Here is a 19,327-nt window from a genome sequence, read left to right on the forward strand (position 1 = left end):
TGAATAGGCAGAACATAGAGAATTTTTAGGGTAGTAGAACTGTTCTGTACTGTACTATAATGGTGGATACATGTCATTATACATTTGTCCAAACCCACAGAATATACATCATGACAGTGAGCCCTAATGTAAACTGAGGCCTTTAAGAGATAATGATGTGTGAAGGTAGGTTCATCATTTGTCACACATACCATTCCGGTATGGGATAATTGATAGTTGTGATGGCTGTGTGTTGCAGAGGAGGGAGGAAGAGGAATATAGGAACTCCTTATATTTTCTTCTTAATTTTGCTGTGAGTCTAAAGCTGCTTTAAAAAAGCCTATTACAAAACCTTTCTGAAAATGAAAAAAAACAAACAGTTAAAGGCCAGTTTGTAGTTGCTATGAGCATGGTAAGAATTCTGTTGTAAGCAGGTCTAGGTCAATAGGCTGGGCACATTTAATTCAGAAAGCACTACTTTGGTACTCCTTGAGAGCAAGGGTCACAAACTGGGAAGTTGAATGAAGCTTCCCAGGACTTAAAACTGGGTTATTAGAGCTACCAGAACAAATCATCGTGACACACACAATGACTAAGGATGCTTTAGTCCATCAGTTCTCAAAGTGTGACTTGGGCATCGCTGTGTCTCTACTGTCAAAATTATTTTAGTATGAATACTGAAAGATTATTTGTCTTTTTCATTTTCACTCTTGTCCTTATGAACGTACAGTGGAATTTTCCGAGAATACATGATATGTGGGATCAAAATAGAGTGAAGAAGAAGATATGAGACCTTGGCTGCTTCTGTTATGTCCGATGTTGGGAGATATGTGAAAAAAGGTAAATTGAAAAAAAAAGGTAAATCAGTGCCACTCAAAAATCTTTTCTACTAGATTTTCTCCTATGAAAATATAATGATTCTTCACACAATTTTTATTTATGTTAACATGAAATGGGTTCATTATTATTTTTAAGTGATTTTAATTCTTTAGTTTTAATTTCTAGTAAGGTAAATATCAATAGATAGGTTCTATACAAATCAAAGCTCTTTGGAGTCCTCACTAATTTTTAAGAGTATAAAGGGGTCCAGAGAAAAAATGTGAGACCTGCTGTCCTGGCTAATGCTAATGGGTAAAGAAGATCTCCCATGTGGCTAATGTGAGTTTTCATTATTCTCACAGCATCTGTCCTTATACCTGTATTTGGGTTTGTCTACGCTGACTTGTTACCCATGCTTGGCAAAGTCCTGATTAAAGTGGAGACTATAATTAAAATATTCGTTTGTAGTCATTGTACCCTTCACTCAATACATGCCTAAACCTGATACAAATTACAGTATTTATTATATATAAAAGGTGTTTAAAGCTTTGCCAATGAGGTGAAGCTTTGTCCTTTAATGGTATCTTATAAGGAGGTCTGAATGGGCCTAACAGTCAATATTTTTTTTTTACACCTGCAATTATTAAATTTTCACAGTTTTGAATACTCAGACAACTGGTTCTTATTTCTTCTATGCTATGTTAACTTCATAGGAACACTTGAAAACTACCTCCTGCTAAATAAATATTGGTTCTCAAACTCTAATCTCTAGCATAAACAATGACTGACGGACAAATTGATTTTTAATGCAAGCCAATGTGCAGTAATAAAACTGAAAAACAAAAACAAAAAAGAATCCAGATTCCAAAGTCCTAACCTATAAGATTATCTTAGAAGGATAATTTTTTCAGAACCAAGAACAAAACCATTTAGACCTGAGGATCTTGAAGAGTTATGATAAATTATTAAAACCAGAATCAAACCAGACTGCTTATTTTTTAAAACTTTACAAGGGCAAAGCATTTTTTCTAAAACATTATTGTCTTTCACTAAGTACTGCAAAATACCTTAATTAATTCTTGAGATTCTAACAGCCCTAAAAGCAAGTCATAAAAATGATACTTACTTGTGAGTATAAACTGGAATGACATTTTGGGAGGGCCATTTGAAAATATTTAGCAGAAGCCTAATATGCATACCCACTGACTAAGAAATTCCATTTTGGAAATTGATCTGGAGAAAAATGGAAATGATGAAGACACATGGGTGTGCATTACATCCAACAGCATGGGACTGATCAAGGAAATTGGTTTATCGTACTATAAAGGCATACTATGTGGCCTAATACAAAAATATAAAAGTTAATCATAAAATTATGTATGGCAAGGGAAGGTATTTACTGTATGTGGGTGAGAGCAATATATAGCTGAAAGCAAGTTATAAGATTATAGGATTATATGATTTTATTTTTTCCTAAAATATGGGCATGAAAATATCTGGAAGCATATAAATTAATGATGTTTATTGTTGAGTTGGGGATCACAGGCAATTTTTATTTACTTTTTTTGAGGACTCTGTAATCTAGTTCTGGTATAGTGAACATCTTTTCCTTATATATTAAAAATAATTATTAAAATGTTTACTTGAGGCAACCATGTCATTATTAGTGTTCCTCTAATTCTCAGAATTCTGAATACTGTAAGTACTATGGGAAAGTGGTGGAGGGGAGAGAGATGAGAAGAGGAAGGAGGAAGGCTAATAGACCTTTATATTGTTTATTATTTTATCATACATATTTATTGCAAAGCATTAGATTAATCTTTGATTTAACAATCTGGAAAAAAATTTCAGTGGAATATTGTAGTAAATAGTTAAACGTTCACAAGATCACACTCTACTCTCATAGATTTAATTTTTTTCCTCTCCTTGGAATGCTGATTTTGTTCTGTAGGAGCAGGTGGCTTTCTTTTTTATGTCTCTCTTCTTTCTTGTCATAAACAGCTATCTCAAAACTTTTTTGGGAGCTAACCGAGCTTTATCTAACCAAACCCAAAATGGCATATGGACTTCATCCACATGGTCATATGAATCTGCTGGCTGATGGCTCCTGCCATGTATCTAATCGGTTTTATAAAATCCATGCTTGAAGATTCTATAGCTATAAGAGTGTGATGCTGTGGGAGGAAGGAATGTAGTGGCAAAGAGGCTACTTTAGCTGCTATGCTGGAGTCTGGGAGCCATCACTGCCACCAAATATTGGCAATATACCTCCCAACAAAGGAAGAATCCTAATAATTTTGAGTGAAAAATTTCTATCATGCATTTCAGCTTAGATCTACTAATAACACTTCTTTAAATGCCTCGTTAGACAGTGAAATCTGGGAGTAATTATCAAACACCATATACAGTGTTTACAATAGAATCATATTTCTTTTCTTCTCTCCCCCTCCCACTTTTTTTTTTTTTTGCATAAAAAAGTAGAATGCTGTTGAATGGTACCCAAATGTCTGTTGTATACCATGCCAATACAGCAGCTCAGCCAAAAATGCGAACAGAACAGTTTGCCAAGTAAAAGAAAACATAACAAATTGGTAATGGTTTCTATCTTGAGAGAAAATGAAAATGATCCCTCAATGTGTGGTCACTCATGCGGACACATAAAAATGTCTGAGAAGCAATCATTTTACCCCAGATAACAGACCCTGACAGTGTAGTACAGCACTGGCTGACTTTCACTTCTTAGAAAAGCGGTAACCGTGACCTACAAAATAGTCTGGTAACCATGTAATTTATGCATAACACACATGCACATGCCATGCACTCATAATATTTGCCATAAATCATTTTGAATATAAGACTTCTTTTCTGAGCAGAATATACTTTATGAGAGATGGTCTAAATCACCAGAGACCTGATAAACTTGAACGGGTGTATTTATGAACAGAAAGGATGTTGTTTCTTATCAGGTTACAACACTTCAATAGTCTGTATTGCAATAAAAAGAGTCCTGTGTGTTCTGTATGATTCTGTGTAGTGCCTTGAAACACTGAAGGTATTTTTTATTAGATGTAGATAAGACAAATACTAAAAATGCATAGGTACACAGTGGATAGTTCTGACTTTCTGTTTAGGATACTGTAACTAAAAGTAGAAATGAACCCCCTGAAGACCTGGTAAGTCTTTAACTTGCTTACCCTTCCTTTTCCACGTATTTTTGTTCCCCACATGGAGAAGTGGTCAACATCACTGACCAGTGATTTTACCATCTGGTAAGGTTTCTGCATTTGTTTACTTTTTTTTTTTCCCATTTGTTTACTTTCTATTGAGGATGTTAGAACATGGAGTGTACTGTGAAATCACATCAAAAGCAAGAATGATTTTAAAAACACTGACTGACATCTGAAGCTAATGAGGAATTCACAATGAGAGAATATGGAAACAAGTGGCTAGGAAGAACCTTGGGAAGTTAAATGGTCTTGCCAAGTTAAAAGTAAATTTGAATCCTGCATGTTATGGGTTTCAAATGAAATTTCTGGGTTTAAATTTGTTGGTGACTTTCCTGTTCAATAAAAAAGGACTTAAATGGCTTATAAAAAGGTTAAAAAAACTTATTGGGCATCAAACTGCTCTTACAAAACACCATCTTGATGAGTTAAGTGTAAATGAATCAGAAACACATGGATCATATTTCCTTAAAAAATGCATATGGATTCAAAAATAAGGGGAAGAGGACTTGGCAAAACATTTTTCTGTGTGGTGGCTGAACCCAAAACATTTGAAAGATATTTTGAGACATTCAGGGAATCCAAAATAAAACTAAACCTGTCCAGTCATATAAAAAACAGAAAGTTCTTCTATGTAATGTGCATTTGTCTCTAAGGGTCAGTCAGCACTCACTGAGCCTTCACCTTTGGTACACAACTGTGGGAGGAGCCAGCTTCTGCCTTTAAGCAAGTTTGAACTTAAGTATAAACAAACACACATAAGTAATAGAAACCAATTAAAAGAGTCTCAGGGTTAAAAAAAAAAAAATAACACATAACCTAGACCATACAGAAACTACATACTGGGAAATATATAAGTACTTCAGGGTCCTAAGGGAGGTCAGATTCATTCCATTCAAATCATCATCCCCTCAGTCCTTTTGATTAAAGTTGTATATAGTTGAAAGATCCTACTTGCTTAAATGTTTGCTTAATAAGTATTTTTATGTCTTTTTAAACGTGTGTCCCAGCCCTCTTTCCTCCACCCTCTAGATTTGTGAGTGCTGACTGGTTTCCTGAAGGATGGGAGTGTTGAACAGTTTTGAACGAGCAGAGAGATGCTGTCTGGCAGAGAGGAGTGAGGCTGTGATTCTGGGTTGGGCTAATGGTACATGTGACAGTTCAGAGGCTCCAGAGGGTGAGTCATATGTGGGGGTGACCCTTTGGCTTGCTCGCGGGAGCAATGTGCTTGAGCCAGGGTGTAGTGGGAGGTGAGGGCAGTTAGGTGTGGGGAGTCCTAATATACTACATGTGAAGTCAACTGGAGGACAGAGGAGGGTGATAAGGAAAAGCACAATTCTTATTTCTTTTTTTTTTCCCTTTTTGCCAGTATAGGATAAAGTGTTAAGCACAGGACATGTATAAGTCATTAATTCCTTTATTTCTTATCAGTGTCTTAGAAAGCTGAAAAACAGCCAGAGGAAAAATAAGTTGACTGTGTATGAATTGCTAGGATCTTGTAGGTCATAAATTTTAAGAGAAACTTAGTAGGATTATGAAATGTATTACTGACTCCTAAAATGTTTCTGGGAAAGTGTAAAAACTTAATGATTTAGAATCTTTTGAGGCTGGTTTCTAGCTGTATAATGTGAATTTTATCTTTTCTACATTATTAAAAAGTTATTTAGGACAAAGAGAGTGTCACATATTTCTTTGTATATTTTCCACTGGCTAGCACAATACTGGGAACACACCAAGCACTCAATAAATGCTTACTGAAGTGAAATGAAGTCAAAAGGTGCTGAGGCGCTATAATGACTAGGGTGTGATTAAAGGTGAAGTTCAGTGGGGATAAAAAGGATGACATAGTGGAAATGCCCTAATATCCTAATAGTGCCTCTGCTCTGAGCCTATTTGTTCATGGTTAATACAGAGAAATCAAAGCCCTTACCATCCTTCATCATCTTCTACTTCTGCTTCAGAAATGTCGTTTTCAGGAGTTTCAGCAATTGCTTGAGTGAGTTTAGATTTAAACTGGTTCAGCAGCGCCAGGGTCTGAAAAAATGATTACATTGCTAAGTTTTCTGATAAGGATAAATATAATTTTAAAAGAGACACTGGAATTTGGTAGAAAAAATTTGAATCACTTAGACTTAGATACATTTTTAATTTTGAAGGAAAAAAACCCAAAACTCCAGCAGTGATTGTTATTCAAAAACCTTGACAATGCCCTGTTTGCATTTGCACTGACGTTTTCCCTCAGGCATATGTGACTATTTTCTGATTTGGGGAACATGCTTAAACCTTAAAATGCATGCTTGTTAATGGCTAATTTTTAAGGAGTGATATTTTTAGAAAGCTATTTAAATTTATCAAAACTTTAAGATGATCATTCCCTTTGATTCAATCACTTCAATCCTGGGAATACATGAAGAAAAATAATATGAAACAGAAGATGGCTTATGGAAAAGATGTACACTGCAGCCATATTACAACAAATGGAAAAATGAAAACATGTTAAATGTCTATCAGTAATGAACTTGAAAAATTTGGTAAAAAGCAATGAATATGCTATTACACTATTAAAAATTATATACAAGAGGCATTCCATTTATTGTTTTTTTAAAAAATTTTTTATAGTTTATTTTTGAGACAGAGCATGAGCAGGGGAGGGGCAGAGAGAGAGAGAGAGAGAGAGAGAGAGAGAGACAGAATCTGAAAATGGCTCCAGGCTCTGAGCTACCAGCACAGAACCCAATATGGGCCTCGAACCCACGAACTACAAGATCATGACCTGAGCTGAAGTCGGATGCTTAACCGACTGAGCCACCCAGGTCCCCCTACATTCTATTGTTAAGTGAAAGAAGTGGGCCATAAATACCATGTTCAGTAGGCTTTTAAGAAAAGGGCACAATTTCTATGATTTTTGTTTGTCTCCCATGTCCTTTGTGAGAAACAAGTGCCTACAGTTTTGTAATTACATGGTCCCCTTGCTATAACTTAACAGCTTACTCCAGAATTTGAGTAGAGAACAAAAGCTGAAATTTTTTTTTATCCTACAGTTTAAAAAAGTACCTAATTGTGAAACGGGATGAAGTACTACCTGTCTAAAAAAAAATTAGATGACTAATTAAGAGACTAACCCATTGAATGCAGTACTAAAATATTCACATTTCATAAGGAAAAAGAGGTATGATAGTTCAACATGTGAATAACAAGTAGAGTAAAGCATCAGAATAAATTGTTAGGGTCTGTAATTTATCTAGGAAATACCATTGAGACCACAGTTCATGGAAAAATTAAGCAGGTTTTGGTGATCTAGAATTGAAGCTCAATAAAGATAGACAGTACAAGAAACAAAAGCAGTTACTACTAAAAATGATAGTGAAAGTGCCTTACGTGCTTTCTGCAAAATTTAATGCCCACATGGATAACAGATGAAAATATACTCATTGCCATAGTGTCCACTTGGAAATGGGATGAGTTTTGGAGGAAACACTAAATTCCTACAGAAGAATATCTGTATGGGCATTCAGAGGGCTGCCTAGCGCATCAGGGTTTAGATATTTTATGTTTCCAGAAGAGTAATTAAAAGATTAAGCTCTTTAAAAAGTGTTAACATAAAAAGAAGGCATCCCTTGTTTTTAAACCTTATTCGTTAAAAACTCTTTTGCTTACAAACTTTTCATGTATTCGCTTTATAATAAGAGTTTAATTTAGAAATATTAGAAAATAAGGAGAAGCAAAACAAAAGTATCTATTATCCCATCACTAAGACTATCAATTTTTGACATTTTGGTATATATCCTAAGGCTTTTTAGGTGGGTTTTTTTTTTTAATTTTTGTGTATGTGTATGAGCTTATATATCTTTATGTATGTTATATAAAATGTATCTCTAAAATCATATTTCTATATCTATCTATAGCTTAAAAGTATGCCCCATCATTTTTTAATGGTGGGCCTTTGTACACTTGGAAATGTCTTTTCTGGAAGCATAAAGGAAAATGAAAACAGAGGAGACTTCTTAGTGGAATGAAATTTAAAAACTTCTAGAAAATTATGCTAGACCTGGATCTTTCCCCTTGAGTTTTGAAAGTGGCAGGGCAGTCTGTTTTTAGAGCCAGTTAATGTGCTACTGGCATTTACTCAAAGAAAGGGGACTGTAACAAACAAAAAACATCCTCTTGGCCTCTCTTAGCTTCTCCTATATTCGAGATTGGACTTTGTCTAGCTGTGTTTGAAAGGCAGGAGAAGACGACACTAGGTGGAAAAGCAAACATCACAAAAATAATAGGGCACAACATAGGATAAAGAAGATGGGATTTGCATAGGGGCTTTTCTGTTTGGCATCTCTAGCGGAGTTGGTCTTCTGGTTTCTGCTGAAGGAATGAATGATCAACTACTTATAGCATGGCTCTTCAGCATGGTGAGAGTCTTCCTAGTAGGAGGAAACTATTTTGAAGAGGTCCTGCCTTGGCCGACTTCATGCATACATATCTACACAGAAGAGTCTCTTCAACTGGCCTCTGCCTCTCTAGTCCTGCCCTGGGTCCAGTATATTCTCTATACTGCATCCAGGTTGGAGGAATCTTCCCAAAGTGCAAATGAGAACATGTCATCTCCTTCTTTCAATGGCTACCCCCCTGACCTAAGGGTAAAAATAAATTTCTTAATGTGGCTCAGAAATGCCTTGCATGGGTTGGTTTCTGCTTCCGTCTCCTGCATCATCTTTCTCTTAGTTTGTTATAGTCGTGCTTAACATGCTTTGTAGTTCTTTGCAAACAGATCAAAGATTTCTCATATATGCTTCCTTTTGTCTGGCCACCTATCTCCTATTCAACCTTCAAAGTTCACTGACCAATCATTTTCTCAGGGAGGCTTTCCCAGATTCTTAGCCCATGTTAAGTCCTACTGTTATACATTTACATAGTTCCCTATACTTAACCTGACAGAATGCTCACCTTCTTTTATTGGTATTACTTGTTTAACTGGCTCTTTTCCCTAACAGCTCAGAGAGGATAGGGAAGTGTCCACCTTGTTTAACACCAAATACAGTGATTACTACATGGTAGCTTCTTAATAATTATTTGCTAGGAGGTAAAAAAGAAGAGTACATGATTAAGAATGATGCTTAGGGTATCTCTGTGAGTAAAGTGACTGTAGTTGCTATTCAAAGAGCTTTGTGACTCCATGAAAACAAGTTAATAATGTACTTTATAGCATGTTGTCAAATATATATATATACATATGTATATGTGTATATGTATATATATATATATATACGGCAGCACCAAAAATAAATGGTTTTGGTCTTCCCCCTAGCTTTTCAATATGAAGAGTTTACTGAAGAGACTTATTTTATTGACTGGGAAGGGTTGTATGGTGTGTACAACTGATTTCAAATTGTTGAACTATCTATTTTTATTACTTCTAACAATCTTCTTTTATTCTTAAAGATTCAGAAATTATTTGCAATAAGCAGAGTTCTGCAATATTACTTACAATATTGCCTTATTTGCAGGCAGTGTACAGTTTTAAGCAGAGCTCTGAGATACTGTGAGATCTTTCATGTGAGATAACGGGCTAGAAGAGACCTCTTCATCATTTATAATCACCGCTTTTCCACTTCATAATATTTACTCAGACAAAGTTCTAGCTGGATATCTGAGAATATGTGGCTTTACAAGATTCTTAGCTTGATATGGGAGAACAAGGTTGAAAGCTGAAAGTTTTTAGGCTTTTTGCCTTTAATGTCTGGAAAGAACATGAGTGGCCAAGGTCCTTGTCACCCTTCCCTATGCGAATATATCGTTTTTCATTTTTAAGAGGTAGTGCTTTCCCACTGTCTTATCAAATTAGGCTCCATTAGCAACACTTGAAGACAATTAAAAGGCAATGAATTACAAATGGATTTTGATTTGTGACATTACCTGATCTTCCCGGGAAGTTCCCTTCTTTGCCTGTTGCTTCCTCAGAGCTTCATACTTTTGCTTTTCTCTTCTGTATTCTGCAATAGCACCATCAGAAGCAGTTTCTTCTTCTGAAGAATAATAGAATGTTCTTAGAATAAATAGTAAAAAGGCTGGGTGGTTTCATATTAACATCTATGCTTATTACAGAAGATGACGTCAAAACCTGGGATTGGTTTTCACTCATTTAAAAAATCAAACCAATAAACTCCGCCAGCTCCACAACTATTGCCTCGGCTAGAAAGTGACTGATGTTAATTTATCAACCAATTTTATAAACACCTTTATTATATACTGCACTATTGTAGTTGTCATTTGTTTGACTATAAAATTATCTATCTCACTTTTAAAATAATTAAGATTTGGGGCGCCTGGGTGGCTTAGTCGGTTAAGCATCCGANTTAAGATTTTTCGGAGCACCTGGATGGCTCAGTCAGTTAAGCACCTGAGTTTGACTCAGGTCAAAGACTCTCATGGTCTCTGGGTTTGAGGCTCGCATTGGGCTCTGTGCTGACAGCTTAGAGCCTGGAGCCTGCTTCGAATTCTGTGTTTCCCTCTCTCTCTGCCCCTTCTCAACTTATACTCTGTCTCTCTCTAAAAGATAAACATTAAAAATATTTAAGCAATTAAGATATTCCTAAAATTCAGCAATGCTAATTTACATTATTCTCCTGCCTTATAAGATACAGTCTTTCAACACTGATTTTCCAATTACCTACCACTTTTGTTCTCCAGTTAAAACAACAATAACAACAACAAATACATAAGTTCAATTTGATGTCATCACAAAAAATTAACATATCCAGCAAATAACTCAGGACAGTTATCAGAAGCAGATAAAAATAATTTTTACTAAGTTAGAAATTAGAAAACCAATTTATAGATTTGATCCTGCCTTAATTCCCTGTGAAGATTAGTTAACATCTGGGTTTACAGAACACAGTTTTGCCTCAAAAAAAAAGTACTAACATTTTACATTAACTCACATACACACATATTAATGAAAATGACTTAAAAAAATACCCAAAACTGATCTCTTCTTATCTCTGGCTGGTAAACTAAGAGGAGCCAGATGTAATCAAGAATGCCAGTAATCTTTCTACTCAACCCTTGGTTTGTTGCTTGCCTTTTTGATTATAGAGTTGAAGAATGTTATTAATATGCAGCATATTAACAATTAGCTGTTTTGTTCAGGAGACTTTTTCTTTTTCTTTTTTTTTTTTTACTATCTCAACATACTTTTATTTTACATCTTTTTTTAAGAAAATAATTTATTGTCGAGTTAGGTAACATACAGTGCATATATAGTGTAGTCTTGGCTTTGGGAGTAGATTCCTGTGGTTCATCACTTACGTACAGCATCCAGTGCTCATCCCAACAAATGCCCTGCTCAGTGCCCATCACCCATTTTCCCCATCTCTCTCCAACCCTCCACCCCCATCAGCCTTCAGTTCTCTGTATTTAAGAGTCTCTTAATGGTTTTACTCCCTCTCGGTTTGTAGCTTATTTTTCCTTCCCTTCCCCTATGGTCTTCTGTTAAGTGTCTCAAATTCCCACATATGAGTGATAACATAAGATACATAGGATAACTGTCTTTTTCTGGCTGATTTATTTCACTTAGCATAATACCCTCCAGTTGCATCCACGTTGTTCACCTGGCAAGATTTTATTCTTTTGTCATTCCCGAGTAGTATTCCATTGTACACATATACCACATCTTCTTTATCCATTCATCAGCTGATTGACATTTGGACTGTTTCCATTATTTGGCTATTGTTGATGGTACCTCTATAAACATTGGGGTACATATGCCCCTATGAATCAGCACTCCTGTGTCCTTTGGATAAATTCCTAGTAGTTTTATTGCTGGGTCATAGAGTAGTTTTATTTTTAATTTTTTTGAGGAACTTCCACACTTTCTCAGAGTGGCTGCACCAGTTTGCATTCCCACCAACAGTGCAAGAGGGTTCCCCTTTCTCCACATCCTTGCCAACATCTATTGTTTATGGAGTTGTTAATTTTACCCACTCTGATTGGTATCACGTGGTATCTCAAAGTGGTTTTGATTTGTATTTCCCTTATGATGCACTTTTGAGCATCTTTTCATGTGTCTGTTGGTCATCTGGATGTCTTCTTTGGAAAAGTGTCTATTCATGTCTTCTTCCCATTTCTTCACTGGATTATTTGTTTTCCAGGTGTTGAGTTTAATAAATTCTTTGTAGATTTTTGATACTAACCCTTTATCTGATATGTCATTTGCAAACATCTCCTATTCTGTGGGTTGCCTTTTAGTTTTGTTGATTGTTTGTTGTGCAGAAGCTTTTTATCTTGATGAGATCCTAGTCATTCATTTTTGCTTTTATTTCCCTTGCATTCAAAGATGTGTAAGAAGTTGCTGTGGCCAAGGTCAAAGAGGTTGTTGCCTGTTTTCTCTTCTAGGATTTTGATGGTTTCCTGTCTCACATTCAGGTCCTTCATCCATTTTGAACTTATTTTTGTGTGTTGTGTAAGAAAGTGGTCCAGTTTCATTCTTCTGCATGTCACTGTCCAGTTTTCCCAGCATCATTTGGTAGAGACTGTTTTTTTTTCCCCATTGGATACTCTTTTCTGCTTTGTCAAAAATTAGTTTGTCATACATATGTAGGTCCATTTCTGGGTTCCCTATTCTGTTCCATTGGTCTATGTGTCTGTTTTTGTGCCAATAAAATACTGTCTTGATGATTACAGCTTTGTAAGACAGCTTGAAGTTTGGGATTGTGATGTCTCCAGGTTTGGTTTTCATTTTCAACATTACTTTGGCAATTCTGGGTCTTCTGTGGTTCCATACACATTTAGGATTGTTTGTTCCAGCTCTGTGAGGAATGCTGGTGCTAATTTGGTTGAGATTGCATTGGATTCATAGATTGCTTTGGGTGGTATTAACATTTTAACAACATTTCTTCTTCCAGTCCATGAGCATGGAATGTTTTTTCATTTGTTTGTGTCTTTAATTTCTTTCATAAGTTTTCTACAGTTTTCAGTGTACAAATCTTCTATGTATTTGGTTAGGTTTATTCCTAGGTATTTTATGGTTCTTGGTACAGTTTTAAATGTTATCAATTCCTTGATACCTCTTTCTGTTGCTTTATTATTGGTATATAGAAATGCAACTGATAAGAGATTTTCTAACACAGTAACATTTGCTGCACAAACCCAACTGGTGAAAAATCTGGTCAACTCTTCCATTTCCTAACTGATATATCACATTAGTATAAAGTACTTCTCTTTATACTATGATCAACTATGAATAATCACAGAACATTAATTTTTCATTTTGATTTCTCAGCAGTATACTCTGAATAATTTCCTTAGTTTTATATTTCAGTTCACTAATTCTTTGTTTAGTTGTATCTAATCAGTTTTTAAGACATAAACTGAGCCACTGATTTTAATAATTATATTTTTTATTTTTAGATATTCTATTTGGTTTTTCAGATTCACCTCTTTTGATAGCCTTAGTCTTTTTTTTTTAAGTTTATTTATTTATTTTGAGAGAAAGACAGAGAGAGGGAGAGAGAAAGAGTGAGTACACGAGCAGGGTATGGGCAGAGAGAGAGGGAGAGAGAGAATCCCAAGCTGGTTCTGTGCTGTCAGCATGGAGCCTGATGTGGGGCTTGATATCATGAACCATGAGATCATGACCTGAACCAATATCCAGAGTCAGACACTTAACCACCTGAGCCACCCAGGAGCCCCACTTATAGCCTTAGTCTTTTGTTATGATATTTCATGATTAAAAAAAATCTCTTTTAATTATTTAAAACACACTTATTATATTTTATCTTTCAGATTCTTCTTGAGTATCTTTCTGTTATGTCTTCTTTCTCTCTTCCTAGGCTCATCATTTCTCTATGTTTTCTAATTTTTTATTGTGAGTTTATCTTGAGCTAGAGCTTCATCTCCATCATGCTCCATAGGAATCCTAGGCACCCAGGATTGTGTGTTTCTACGGAGAAATTCCACATTTGTTTCTACCAGGCAATTTAGGGGTTCCAATGGTCTGAAGCCATTAATTAAATTAATTTCTTGACTTAGGATTCCTGTACCATACAGTTAGTGTATGTATATTCACACTTTGTAGCCATGCCTGGTAGAGGTTTAGAGTTTGGATTTTTTTGACAGACTCCTCCCACATATAGTTCTGAAAAATGAAAAGCTTCATTGTGGCCTTCCTGACTAGGTGGACAGTTTTTCTAGTTCCCATTTCTCTTGACTCAAGGTTACATTGCTGTCTGTGTCTTAGATAAAAACTCCACCTTCTAGCTAGTAAAGCCTACATCTGGTTCCAATATGCCCCTGAGCAACTACAGTAGCAGCTTGCCCACTTAATGCTCTAGTTATTCCTCCCCTTTGTTTCTAGTACCCAGGGCTTTTCTTTTTTTCTTCTCTCTCTCTCTCTCTCTCTCTTTCAAGCTTAGCTAATATTTAAATTGGGCTTGATCATATTTTAGTCAGTGTTTCTATATATTTGTAGTAGAATTAAGTTCTGTGCTAACTCAGTCCATGTTGCCAGAACAGGAAGTAGCACATTCATTTCTCATGTGCTTGAATCCTCCTGAATAAACAAAAATTGAATAAGTGACTGGATGATTTTAGTGACATAAAACTGGCTAATAAAATACACAAAGAGTTTGAATAATTTAGTCTCTATGTACAGACTGTTCTTTTACTTTCTTATAATCTCAATATACAGTGGATGATAATTCATAAATAATAATGATATAGTATGATGACTATTTGTCATTAACTGGAATTTCTACAAAACATGCTGAAAGATAGGAATGAAGAATGGTGGGGAAAAAAGAACATTTACTAAAGGCTATGTTAGGTACCATGCTAAGGTGCTTTAATTATGAAGTATCTATAAACCAAATGAGGAAACAGGAATTAGAATAGGGTAAAGCTGAGATGTAAGCCCAGGTCTGATACAAAAGGCCCACACTGTGCCCTACTGACTTCAATTAAAACTTCAATCTGGAAAACAAAATTTTACTAAGTGTCTCTAACATGATGGGCATTCTGATAAATGCTATGAAAGATATTTAAAACATAAATGATAGAAGCTTTTCATTCTATAATGTAATTGAAAAGGTAAAATAAATACAAGATCTGTGAAAATAGTTAAGAAATCAAACCACTGATTTTAAGTATCAAGTTGCTGATTCCTTAGGGGGCTTAAAGCTTACCTATGTTGTAGTGTTAGAACAAAATATCTTAGCTGTCTGAGATAAAACTAAGTAATATACGTGAAAGGGTTTGGTGAAGAGAGTGTCCAACATCAGGTAACCATCACTTTACTACAGAGCAGCAGTTTACTAGAGCACCAGAGCTAGAAGTTACCTTGAGGATCTTCTAATCTCAATTCTCATTTTATAGGTGAGGTAACCAATGTTTAGGTGAGGTAACCAATGTTTAGGTAAGGGAAGTTACTCAGCCAGTCTCCCAGGGGGATCAGCAGCAGAGCCTGGGCTAAAACTTGTGTTCTGACTCTTAGTTTAGGTGACAATCTGAGTTAAGTACTGTACTTCAGTCTCTGTGTTATAAAGAATGTGTCTACGCCTTCCCCTAAGGGCTAGTTAGAAACTTAATCCTTGCTCCGCTTGACTCTTCATTGTGAAACCTTTTTGTTCTGAACATAAAGAGATGGTGACTACTCAATTATGGTTACTTAGCTAATGAACCAGTGGCATCCATCTACAAATCTCATTTTATAGATAGATAAAAGGCTTATTCCCTCCTCCGTCTCAGGACTAGAGCTCAAGGAGCTAACAGCTCAAGTAGCTGTTCATTCATTCATTTTTAAAAAAGCTTATCAAATGACCAAAAACAGTGTCAGAAACTGTTAGTAAGGCTGTTTATAAATTATTTTAAATATAGCTGGATCCAGTACTTCAAGGAAATTTTTGAAAAATTCCCATAATAAATAAAAACTTTTATACAAATAAAGAATATATTACTGCTAATAGTAAACAGCATTTGGAAACAAAAGGGGTAGGCTTTAATGGATATAGAAAATATCAATGCTGGTGATACCTAGTTGTACCTTATCATACTTTCTGGAAGCTAAAAAGTATGTTTTTTCAATCAAATTTTATATACATGTTCTTAAATTAATTCTAGGAAATGGACCAGACTTGAATATAGCTAACAGTGATAGCTAACATTTAAAGTACTTTCGATGTGCCGGATACCAGTATCTGAATTACTTGGTTAATCCTGATAACTGACCCTATGAGAGAGGCATATTATTAGCCTTATTTCACTGATAAGAAAACTAAGGTAGTCAAGAGATTAAATAACTGATCTAAGGGACTATAAACATGAGAATATAAAGCCATGTATTCTGGCTCTAAATGACAAAGTCTTAAACCAGCTTGGTTATTTTTTCTTCATATTTGACAAAAAGAAAACAGAAAATACTCCAATTTGACAGAAAAAGGCATCAGGTCACCAGTTGGATGTGTCTGATGAAATAAAATCCTGCCAAAAAAAGGTTCTAAATTCCTCCCAGACCATAATAAATGGGAAGTACCATCTGCCAAACAGTGGGTTTATGTAAATAATTTCCACCTAAGAAGAATCCTTTACGGTTTTTTCTTGATAATCCTTAATTAATCATATTTTCCCCTCATTTGAACCTTCAGACAATTTAAATTGTATCTCATGACTGCTTTTTCTGTCCTGTCCCCTCGGTTATAAACACACATGGCAGGAATTGTGCCCAATCTGTGGCCTAGCATATGCCTTGCATAAAGTTTGTACTCAGTAAATAGGAGCTGAATGGACAAATGAATAATTTGATCCTCTTTAGGTCTTAAATTTCCATTGTCCATAGTTACCTTATTGCTCTTGCAGGACGGAATGGCTCTTTGAGGGGTTTTAGTGAGTTAGGACCCCTAGCATACAAATACTTTTTCAATAGGTATTTGTTTAATTAAATTGAGTTACAGATAAATAATTTCTTACATGTGAGGAGTAGAAGTCAACTCTAAGGTCCCTGAGCTTTCTGTGAAGAATCTGTGTAAGACTGTACCCATTCATTGAGGCTTTACCATCTGCTTGAGGCGCTACTGGGGATGAATTGTATATCCTCCCCACAGTCAGAATGCCCATTTTATGGTTTGTTTTATTAGGAAAATCCATTACAAAATGGACAATAATGGGGGTATTCTGTGACATTAAGATGAGGGCCTACAGATAGTATATTTTTTATTATCACTTTTCATAATTATAACCCATAGTACTTATTGAATGACAAGAGGTTACATCAGTACTAATTATGTTTTAAAGGTAATTGAAGTTTGCTTAGATGATGTCTTTGAAAAGTGAGTAAGAAGAAAACTGGTCTCTCTATCCAATGAAACTACCCAAATGAAAATTATTCACAATAAAGAAATTATTTAATAGAGGGAGGGTACACATTTACAAGGATTAGGCAGAAGTTTAGGGGAATACTACCCTAAAAGTTTAGTTTCTTTCTGTACTGTGAACTAAAAAAAAAAAAAAATCTATGACTTATTCATTTTATTTAACCACTTTTTATTTTCAACATATTTTTTGTAACAAATTGAACAATACTGGCTCCATCTGGTGGTCAAAATAAGCCTATAGTTTCATAAAGATAAGTTGCAAGTGGTTAAATAATTCAGGGACATCACCTGAAGTATGCTTGAACAATGCACACTGACAATGCTTCAAAGCTGAACAGTGATTAAATGGAAATCAGTCTCCATTCACACTGTTTTTATTTTTCTTTTCCTGTTGTTCACCCTAACTTCATTGCTTTGTTAGTTTAGGCCTAAAATAATCCTCAAAATAAAGTTATATACAGTATTTTCTCTGTGTTTTTCTATTAGCTGATTTGAGAAATATGAAGGTAACATAACACAAATTAATCCAGATTTTCAAACTGTATTCCATTTTGGAATATAAATACAAAAATGCTGATTTTCAGCCTGTATTTTCCATTAAACATTTCTTTTTTTAATGTTTATTTATTTATTTTGAGAGAGAGAGAGCAAGCATGTGTGGGGGAGGGGCAGAGAGAAAGGGAGAGAAAGAATCCCATGTCGGCTCCATGCTGTCATCACAGCCTGATGTGGGGCTCGATCTCATGAATCATGAAATCATGACCTGAGCTGAAATCAAGAGTCAAAGGCTCAACTGACTGAGACATCCAGACACCCCTCCATTAAACATTTCTAACAGGGGTAGCCTGTGAATAAATCAAAGTTCGTATCTAAGGATTCTGTATACTTACAGCTTACTGGCTACTTAATCTTGATTTTTTTTCTTTTTCTTGAGTGAGAGTGCTAGGAGGGAAGGAGTGGAAGGAGAGGGAGAGAGAGAGAATCTGAAGCAGGCTCCATGCTCAGGACGGAGCCTGACTTGGGGCTCAATCTCTCAACTGTGAGATCATGACCTGAGCCAAAATCAAGAGTCAGATGTTTAACTGGATGAGCGACCCAGGCACCTCTACTAAATCTCAGTTTTTAAATTCAGTACAAAAGGAGTATGTCCAGTATCACAACATGAAACATAACACTAAGAACTAAGAAGTTCTTAGGCAGCAATAACCAGCTCCTTTTCAGATGAAAAAACTGAGATTCAGAGAGGTCAAATGATTGTGTTAAGCTTGGAATATCAGAAACCAGATTTTCTGACCACTCAGTGTTGTTTCCTCTCTCTATACACTACTATGTATACTTTCTTTTTGTAATGAAATACATCTGTGATGATTACAGTCTAATAGTCACTTTGAAATACAGTGTGACCATTAATAAAATGGCATGAATCTCCAATATAGATTTAATTCTCTAATTAGGAGTTTTTTGGTTTTTGGTTTCAATTTTTAGAGAGAGTGTGTGAGTGGGGGAGAGGGGTAGAGGGAGAGAGAATCCCAAGCAGGCTCCATGCTCAGCACAGATCCCAACACAGGGCTTGATCCCACAACCCTGGGAATCATGATCAGAGCTGAAATCAAGAGTCAGATGCTCAATCAACTAAGCCACTCAGACACCCCTCTAATTAGGAGTCATCTTAATTTTAATTTTCGTTATTTTACCTTAAGATATTAGCATTTTTAATTTTTTTTTTTTACGTTTATTTTTGAGAGAGAGAGAGAGAGAGACAGAGTGCAAGATGGAGAGGGGCAGGGAGAGAGGGAGACACAGAATCTGAAGCAGGCTCCAGGCTCTGAGCTATGAGCACAGAGCCCAATACAGGACTCAGACCCATGAACCATGAGATTATGACCTGAGCCTAAGTCGGATGCTCAACTGACTGAGCCACCTAGGCACCCCAAGATATTAGAATTT

The 19,327-nt window shown here is 35.6% G+C and overlaps 1 protein-coding gene and 1 long non-coding RNA gene across 3 annotated transcripts in view; one reads left to right on the forward strand and one right to left on the reverse strand.

Moving 5' to 3' along the window:
- Positions 1-789, forward strand: part of LOC144239470 (uncharacterized) — a 40,927-nt gene extending 40,138 nt beyond the window's left edge. The window contains exon 3 of the long non-coding RNA XR_013337441.1: positions 710-789. This is a non-coding gene — a long non-coding RNA (uncharacterized LOC144239470). The remainder of the gene's footprint in view (positions 1-709) is intronic.
- The window catches only part of CWC27 (CWC27 spliceosome associated cyclophilin), a 181,399-nt gene that overhangs the window by 22,871 nt on the left and 139,201 nt on the right, over positions 1-19,327 (reverse strand). For both annotated transcript variants that reach the window (XM_077773526.1, XM_077773525.1), the window contains 2 exons: positions 9,933-10,042; positions 5,953-6,056 (listed from right to left, as the gene is read on the reverse strand). In XM_077773526.1, coding sequence (XP_077629652.1) covers positions 5,953-6,056; positions 9,933-10,042 — 214 coding nt within the window. The remainder of the gene's footprint in view (positions 1-5,952; positions 6,057-9,932; positions 10,043-19,327) is intronic.

Source organism: Crocuta crocuta, unplaced genomic scaffold (genome assembly GCF_008692635.1).
Source record: "Crocuta crocuta isolate KB4526 unplaced genomic scaffold, BGI_CrCroc_1.0 scaffold383, whole genome shotgun sequence".
NCBI classification, from domain to species: Eukaryota; Metazoa; Chordata; class Mammalia; order Carnivora; family Hyaenidae; genus Crocuta; species Crocuta crocuta.